This window comes from Panthera tigris, chromosome A1 (assembly GCF_018350195.1).
Source record: "Panthera tigris isolate Pti1 chromosome A1, P.tigris_Pti1_mat1.1, whole genome shotgun sequence".
Classification (NCBI taxonomy): Eukaryota; Metazoa; Chordata; class Mammalia; order Carnivora; family Felidae; genus Panthera; species Panthera tigris.
This window is the reverse complement of record NC_056660.1, coordinates 87,383,772-87,392,388: the sequence shown is the minus strand read 5'-3', so window position 1 is coordinate 87,392,388 and position 8,617 is coordinate 87,383,772. Positions and strand designations below refer to the sequence as shown.

Genomic DNA, 8,617 nt, shown 5'->3' with positions numbered 1-8,617 from the left:
TTTCAGCGATGGAGACCCTCATCTTACATGCACATCACCATAGTAAAGCAAGAGGAAACCTCTTGGAGACCAGGAGCAGGGCAGGTGCGTCCTATGGAGGTGCCCAGCCAGGACAGTCAGGGGCGGGGCGGGAGGCTGACGGATAGCGCCTGGCCCCGCCCCTCAGGTACAAGCCCCACCTCATAGCTCCGTCCCCGCCCCTCGTCGGCACAAGTCCCGCCCAGCACACGTCGTTCCCGCCCCTCTCGAAGCTCCGTCTCGCGCGCAGGCCCGCCCTTCTCCGCACAAGTCCCGCCCCGCACGTCTCGTCCCCGCGCACGCCCCGCCCCCACGTGTAGCCCCGCCCGCCGGCAGAGGCCGCTGTGGCGTCCCCTCGGTTGCCAGCGCCGCCGCCCAGCCCGCCCCTTCGAGCCGCCTTACTCCTCCCTAAGATGGCGGCCGCGGCGCTGCTCCGGGGCGCGGCTCAGGGGCGCGGCAGCCGGGCCTGGCGCTGGCGGCTGCGTGCGACCCCGAAGCGCCGCCTCGCCCATGGCTCGAGCCGTCACGGCGGCGACCCCGCAGACGGAGCGGCCTGGGCCTGCTTCCCGCTGGGCGAGCGCACCCTGCTGCGCGTGCGCGGGCCAGACTCCGCGCCGTTCCTCCTGGGGCTGCTGACCAATGAGCTGCCGCTTCCGGGTCCTGCGGACGGCGCTACCCCCACCCCCGGCGCGGGCGGGCTACGCCCACTTTCTCAACATTCAGGGCCGCACGCTATACGACGTCATTGTCTACCGGTGAGAGCGGGCGTCTGCAGTACCTAAAGGGAGGGGGAAGGCGGAGGGGCGGGAGCCGGGGCGGGAGCCGGGGCGGGAACCGGGGCGGAAGCCGGGGTGGAAGCCGGGGCGGGCAGGGCCACACGGAGGAGGGAGGAGGGGCGGGGACACCCAGGGGGAAGGAGGAGGGGCAGGCCGCCGGGGGAGGGAGGAGAGTCGGCCGCACCAGGCGGAGGGAAGAGGGGCAGGCCTCTGGGGAGGGAGGAGAGGCGGCCGCACCCGGGGGAGGGAGGAGGGGCAGGAGCCGGGGCGGGGCCACCCGGAGGGGCGGGGGAGGGGCGGGGCCACTCAGGGGGAGGGAGGATGGGCGGGATCCGGAGCGGGGCCACCCAGGGGGAGGGAGGGAGGGGCGGGAGCCGGGCCGGGGACGCACAGAGGAGAGGAGAAGAGGCGGGGACACCCGGGAGGCCGGGGGGGAAGAGAGGAGGGCAGGCCGCCGGGGCGGGAGGAGGGCGGGGACACACCGAGGAAAGGAGAAGAGGCGGCCGCACCCAACGGGAGGGAGGAGGGGCGGGAGCTCGGGCGGGGCCGAGTCACTTAGGTGGAGAGAGAAGGGGCTGGGCTACCTAGGTGTAGGGAGGAGAGGCGGCCGCAGCCAGGGGGAAGGTCGAGGGGCAGGGGCACCCAGGGGAGGGAGGAGGGACGGGAGCCGCGAAGGGGCAGGCCGCCTCACGCGTAGGGTGCGGATTGCTAGGGGTCACCCGGAGCCCGGGCACCTGGCGTGAACTCTCAGAGACTGCGAAAGGATCTTCAGGGCGGGTCACTTGGGGAAGGACACGGGGGGCTTGGGCATCGAGGGGAGGACACCTGACCTGAGGCTGACTGGGCTGCTCTGGGGAGAGGGCCACCCTCCTGGGAGCCCAGCGCTGTCCAGCTTTCTGTCCCGCTTTCTGTCCCTGCCTGGTGCTCTCTGGAGTTTCTCCTTTTGGTTCATCTACTTCCTGCCTTGTGGCCCCCTGTTCTGGTTTCCCAGGTGTAACACCTTGTTCTAGGGGTAGCTTGGGATTTTTGCTTTGAAAGTGGACTTTAGTTTTTGCAGCCCATTTAAGTTCACAGCATGACCGCGGGGAAGGCACAGACTACCTCAGGGCAGCGTCCCCACCTGGGGGACCCGCATTGATGCTGCAGCACCCAGGGCCCATCCTTTCGTGGGGAGGACAAGTATGGGATGACATGGACCCATCACGTGATGGCTGTTACCACCCTGACAGCCCAGCCCCCCTGTGTCCCGAGTCATCCCTCCCTTCCCTAATCCCCGAAGCCACTGGTGGGGGGGGGATCCTTTTCCTGTCTTCGTGGTTTTCCTTTTCCAGAGTGCTGGGCACTTGGAGTCCCACAGTGCGCAGCCATCTTGGATTGGCTGCTTCCACTTAGTGACATGTGGTTAAGCCATTTCTCTTTAGCGCTGAGTGATGTCGCTTGGCGTGGATGGACCTCAGTCTCTTCACCTGTCACCTCGTGGAGGATGTCTTGGTTCTTCCAAGTTTGGGTGGTTGTGGGTAAGCTGCTGTAAACATCCACGTCCAGGATTTTGTGTAAGGACCCAGAAGCTCGACTGCTGGGTCGCACCATGCAACAATGTTTGGTTTTGTAAGAAACCACCAAATCCTTCCATGGTGGCTGTGCGGTTTCGGGTCCCCACCAGCAAGCAATGGCTTGTTTGCAACATGCATATTTTTTGTGGGGAGGTGCCTGTTAAGGTCTCTGGCCCACTTCTAATCGGGTTGTCTGTTTCTTGACCCTTGAACTTTTCAGTGTTCTTGTGTGTTCTGAGTGATGGCCCCTGGTCACATGTGATGTTTCAGGTCTCCTCCCCCTGCTGTCCTCGTTCCCTGTGGTGAGGCTGTGTGTGTTCCTGTCCCAGCCACACGTGTGCTGTCTGGGGAGCCTTCCTCAGGCACTGGCTGCATACAAGGTGCTCTGGGTTCCACTATGGACGGTATTGCTGGCTTTTGTGGGAAGCTCCCCAGTCTGTGTCTGCTGCTCTGTGGATCGGGTCGGTCCCCTGCTCCCTTGTTTCCAGCAGGACATGCACCTCGCCTTCCCACCTCTTTCCCTTCGTGTGGATCTCAGCAGTTCCTGGGTGGTGCAGTCTGGCCTGTGTGTGCTCAGTGGAATGTGGGGCCAGGGACACCTACTTCCAGGAACCTCCCATGTGGCTCCCATGTGGCCTCCACTCAGTCCCCCTGCCATGGTCTCACTCCTTGGGGCACCTCTTGGGGACCTTGGAGGGCACTATGTCCTCAGTCCCCCATGGGCACCCGGTAGGCCACTCCCCCAAGTGCCTTGGAGCACACCAGTCAGCCTGACTCAATTCTCCAGGTACAATCCTGTTCCTGCTGGCCTCCTTGTGTCCCATACCTGCCCACACCTCACACCCTGACACCTGCCACGTCCTTGAGGGACTGTATTTGTGTGATCATAGGGTAGACCCCCTGTGTTTATGGGGGTCGCAGATGACAGGGTGGTGGGTGCTGTGCAGAGAGGACATCAGACTCTTGGGGGAGAGGTTTCCTTGTGCTCTGGGCATGGGGTTAGGCGGGCCCAGGCCTCCCTTTCTGGTGTTCACACAGCCTGTGCCCTGACAGCCAGGCCAGCTGGTGAGGCCGCAGCTGTCCCCCAGCCTCCCTCTTCCTGCAGCTGCACTTGTGACCCAAGGAGGGGCAGCCATGCTTAGCAACAAGAGTGCAGGGCACGACAGACAGTGGGTGACTTTTAGAGTAAGGACGTCCTCTGCAGTGTTTGGAAGGTGCTTTTTGCTAAAGACATCGTTCACTGTTTATCTGATAAATTTACCTGGCAACACTGGCCCAGAGGCAGTGCCACCGGGCATCTGGGGACATTTGTGCTTGTGACTCAGGGCTGGGGGTGTTGGTGCTCCTGACATCGAATGGGTCAGGCCTGGCAAGCAACCCTGGGCACAGGTGCACCTCCTCCCCACCACCCCCTGTTCCTCAGCTGTAGCAAGTGCAGCAGACAGTCTGATTTGGGGGCACAGGGGGGCCGGGTGCACTCTAGCTTTGTTGGTCCCCAGGGTCTGCCTGGCGCACAGTCATGGGCACAGGTGGCCAGGGAAGTGCCTGAACCCAGAATGGGGACCTGCCCGCCTTGGCCTGCCTTAGCGCCCCTGGGAACCTGGCTCCCTGGCCAGGACCCTCAGAGGCTGGTGTTCACATGGTGCCCATGACCTCACATTGTGCCCAGCCCTGCCTGATTCCTCCTCTGCCATCTTTCATGTTGTCTCTGTGGGTGGTTTTTTACACGAGACTTAAAATGAAAACACAGGTGCATGTGGCAGAGAACCCTAACGGTGCGGGGCGGTTTACGGTGGGAGAGACCCCTTTGCTGCTTTCTCCCAACCTGCATAGACATCTGGAGCCCCGTCCTCTGAGACAGCTTCTTTTCGTTTATGACTCTTTTGAAATAATGGTGGATTCACAGGGAGCACGGGAAGGAGCAGGGAGGCCTGTGCACTCTTGCCCCAGTCCCACAGGGTGGTGTCTTGCCTCCTGGAGTCTGGGGTCACTATCAGGGGTGGGACACGGGCCACTAACAGAGCTCATGCAGGGTCCCCCCCAGACTCGATGCGCCAGCATGTGTGAACGCACTTGCCGGTGTCTGTGCCTTGGTCACACATGTGGCCCCTGTGACCTCGATGAGGACAGCTGTTCCATCACCACCACTGGGTCCCCTGTTCCCTGTGCAGCACACCTGCCCTTCTCACCCCAGCTCCTCTCCTGGCTTTTTACCATTTGTCTGACCAGTAGGTCACCTCGAAGTCTGACAAGTGGAACTGCTTGGGATTGGACTCACACACCTTGATACCCTGTGGTTCTGCCCACCTGTATCAGTGTGACCCATGGCTGCTGTTTGTGGTGGGAGTGGGGGTGGGGAATGTGGACACAATAGAGTGTGCACTCTAGGGTGAGCCCCCAGAGGTGGGACCCCAAGCAAGTCCTTGCTTTTCTTTCCTGTGGGGTAACTGGTTTCTCCAGGGCAGCACTTAATCCTGTACTGTCTGGGGGCACCAGCTGATGGGCTCTGAGGGAGGGGCCATGGACATCAGCTAGTGGGCTCTGTGGGAGGGGTGGGGAGCACCAGCTGGTGGGCTCTGCAGGGAGGGGTGGGTGGCACCAGCTGGTGGGCTCTGGGGGAGGGGTCAGGGGCACCAGCTAATGAGGTAAAGGGTAGAGGTCAGGGTCGCCTGCTGATGGCTTTGGGGGAGGGGTCAGTGGCACCAGCTCGTGGGCTCTGGGCAAGGGGTTGGGGGTACTAGCTGGTGCCCTCTGAGAGGAGAGGTAGGGGGCACCAGTTGTTGAATCTGGGGGAGGGGTCTGGGGTACCAACTGGTGGCTGTGGGGAAGGGTTCAGGGGCACCAGCTGGTGGACTCAGGGTAAGGGATCAATGACATCAGCTGGTCGGCTCTGGGCAAGGGGTCAGGAAGCAGCTAGTGGGCTCTGGGGGAGCAGTCCAGGACCCCAGCTGGTGGGTGTGAGTGGAAGTTTCCGGGGTCACCAGGCAATGGGGTCAACGGTAGAGATTAGGGATACTAGGTGGTGATTCTATGGGACTGGTCAGGGGTACCAGCTGATGGCTGCTAGGGGAGGGGTCAGGGCACCAGCTGGTGGGCTCTGAGAAGTGGGTGACGTCAGCTGGTGGGCTGTGGGGGCGTGGTCAGGGGCACCAGCTGATGGATTTGAGAGGAAGGTTCTGGGGCACCAGCTAATGGGGTCAAGGGCACATGTAAGGGATACCAAGTGATGGGGTGGGATTGGGGTCACAGTAGGTGGGCTCTGGGGAAGGGGTCGGGGCACCAACTGGTGGGTGCTGAGGGAGAGGTGGGGGAGCACCAGTTGTTGACTCTGGGGGAGGGGTTGGGGCATCAGCTAATGGGGTCAAGGGTAGAGGTCAAAAGCACCAGCTGGTGGGCTCTGGGGAGGGGCCTGGGACATCAGATAATAGGCTCTGGGGGAGGGGTTGGGGGCACCAATTGGTGGGCCCTGTGGAGGGGTCTGGGACACCAGATGTTGGGCCCTGAGGAGGGGTCTGGGACACCAGATGATGGGCCCTGGGGGAGGGGTCGGGGGCACTAGTTGGTAGTTTCTCAGGCACGCTCATGGAAGGTGTTATCCGTTCCCTTTCTGTTTCCACTGGGCTGGGGATCCTAGTCCAGTCCACATCTACGACCAGGATCTTGGTTATATACTCTTGTGGGTCCTGAACATCTCCCCTGAGGTCCCTGTACCAGTCTCTTCTCTGTGCTGCGTGTCCCATGTGGTTAGCACACCTGGTTCCAGGGTTGCTGCTGTGGCAGTGGGGGTCCAGAGTGCAGTTAGGGTGGTTGTGGGGCCCTGACAGGGTTCCAGGGCTCTCCTTGGGAAGTGGGAGGTGGCTCTGGGCAGACTGTGTGTGGCCTCACAGCACATCCCCTCGGCTCTGTCCGCTGCCTGCTGTCCCACCTACCCCCCAGCCTGCCCCCCATCGTGAGTGCTGAGGGCACCCACCTCAGACCCTTGGCTTCTGTGGGCTGGAGGAGGCAGGTCCTGGTCCTGTGAGGCTGCCTGCAGCTCTCCCCCTCACGTGGAGGACCAGACCAACAGCACTGTGGTCCCCGGACCTGGGTCCCACCTGCCCAGCCACGGCCTGTCTTCCACCAAGTGGACCGCTCCCTGTGGTTCGCACCCCGGGTGGGGAGGGTCCTGCAGCAGACCTGGGGTCTGGAGCATGGTGGGTGGAGAGCGGTGGCCCCAGGTCAACCCTCAGGAGCCCCTGCCCCTACCTGCAGGCTCCCGGAGCATGAGCTCGCTGAACAGGTGCCCGCTTTCCTCCTGGAGTGCGACAGCGCGGTGCTGGGCGCCCTGCAGACACACCTGGCACTGTACAGGATCCGGCGGAAGGTTGTGGTGGAGCTGTGCCCCGAGCTGCGCGTGTGGGCTCTGCTGCCTGACCGCCCCGAGGAGGTCTGTGGGGTCGCGCCGTTGCGGGAGTGGACCGACAGAACCAGCGTCCTCACCCCTGACCCCCGGACCGCCCGCATGGGCTGGCGGCTTCTTGTCCGGATGAGGGCCTGGTGCCGGTGCCCAGAGGCCGGCTCGGAGACCCCCGGGATTATCACAGGCACCGGTACCAGCAAGGTAGGGACGGGGTGGGGCTGTGCTGGTGGGGGCGGGGGGAGGGCTCAGGGGCTGTGTCCAGTGTTGGCCCTTCTCCGCGAGCCCACTATCCCCCAGCCCCCGAGGAGGCCTTAGTCCTCAGGGAGCTTCTCCCCTCCCACCCCACAGGCGTTCCTGAGGGGGTCCGGGACCTGCCCCCAGGAGTGGCCCTGCCCCTGGAGTCCAACCTGGCTTTCATGAATGGTGTCAGCTTCACTAAGGGCTGCTACATCGGTCAGGAGCTGACCGCCCGCACCCACCACATGGGCGTCATCCGCAAACGCCTGTTCCCAGTGCAGCTGTTGGGGCCTGTCCCTGAGGATGGCATCGCTCTGGGCGCCCCAGTGCTCACCGAGTCGGGTCAGGCCGCTGGCAAGTACAGGGCTGGCCAGGGGGACGTGGGCCTCGCCTTGCTGCGGGCAGAGAAGATTAAGGGCCCTCTCCACATCAGGACCTCCAACAGCAGCCTGGTGGCCCTAACTGTGTCTGTGCCGGACTGGTGGCCCACAGTCGCCAAGTAGCCAGGACGTCCCTCTGCTCCTGCAGCCCTGGGGCTGCCAGGGTGCCCTGGAGGATTCTGTCCATCTGCTGCACTCTGCAGGCTGGCCTCCTAGCTCCCAGGGCTGCAGGTGTGGCTGGCTTGTGTTTCTCGCCCACCATGCTTCCCAAAGAGGGTCCCACGGGCAGCTGTGGCTGTCATCCCTTGCTGCTCTGTGGCTGTGAGCTGCAGGAGTCCTCCTGGGGACCCAGGAGGAGGAGCCAGCCCTTCACGTGCCCCTGTGCCAAGGTGAGCTGCAGTTTCCCTCCGATGGGGAAGGACAGGGTCCCAGCTGTGTGGGTTTGGAGGTGGTTCATCTATTGGCTGAGGACAGGACGGTCCAGAGCCTTGTCCCCAGGCTGCCTGCATTCCTCTCCATCTGGGGTTGGCTGAAAGGGTAGGTGGGCCCTGGGAACTGGTGTGCCATGTGCTGGCTGTGGGACACCCTGTGAATTTCACATGGGGGCCCCACTTGTGCACCAAGGTTTCTGCTGCACCCCTCCCCTTCCACCCCAGGAGCTGCCCTGGGGTGGGACAGCAGGGCTCTGACATGGAGGAGCTTCTGCTTGGTTTACTTGCTGTTTTTCTGAGGCGTGGCTATGTTTTCACAGTAAGAGGTTGACTTTCTTCTCTTCTTGAAACCACTGACTTGCACTGTCCCATGCAATGTGAATTTCATGGTTAGGGGTGTCCCGCGTGATGCCCCGGAGTGGCTATTAAAGTGTGACGCACAAGCAGCATGTGTGGAGCTCTGGTTTCATTTTGGGTTGAAGGTGCTGGGACTTTCCGTTTTGGGTAGAGCAGATACACCGAGAGCACTCCAGGTGAAGTACGCCAGCAGAGTCCCAGGAAGAGGCCTTGTTCTGGGACAGCAAGGGAGCACCAAGTCTGCGGTGGATGGCGTGGCTTGCCTTCGTATCCACGGAGGGGAGAGGCTAACAGGAAACCGAGTTAGTGCCAGCATCTGGGCCCTCACGGGGCGATTCACTGGCAAGTATGCACTGCCCTCCCTCAGCCCCCACTGGCGGGTCTCCAGGCCAACACCCAGACCTCACATCAGGACTTTGTCTCCTGTCCAGCTGCAGACTGTGCAGCGCCCCTCTGCATGTGACCT

General features: G+C 62.8%; 1 protein-coding gene across 1 annotated transcript; it reads left to right on the top strand.

Moving 5' to 3' along the window:
* Positions 1 to 366: 366 nt before the first annotated feature.
* Positions 367 to 8,240, top strand: IBA57 (iron-sulfur cluster assembly factor IBA57). Its single transcript, XM_042981280.1, is given in 5 exon segments — positions 367 to 695; positions 697 to 773; positions 6,599 to 6,867; positions 6,870 to 6,947; positions 7,095 to 8,240. Coding segments are annotated over 5 exon segments (1,080 nt in total). The 5' UTR covers positions 367 to 431; the 3' UTR covers positions 7,487 to 8,240.
* The last annotated feature ends 377 nt before the right edge of the window (positions 8,241 to 8,617 follow it).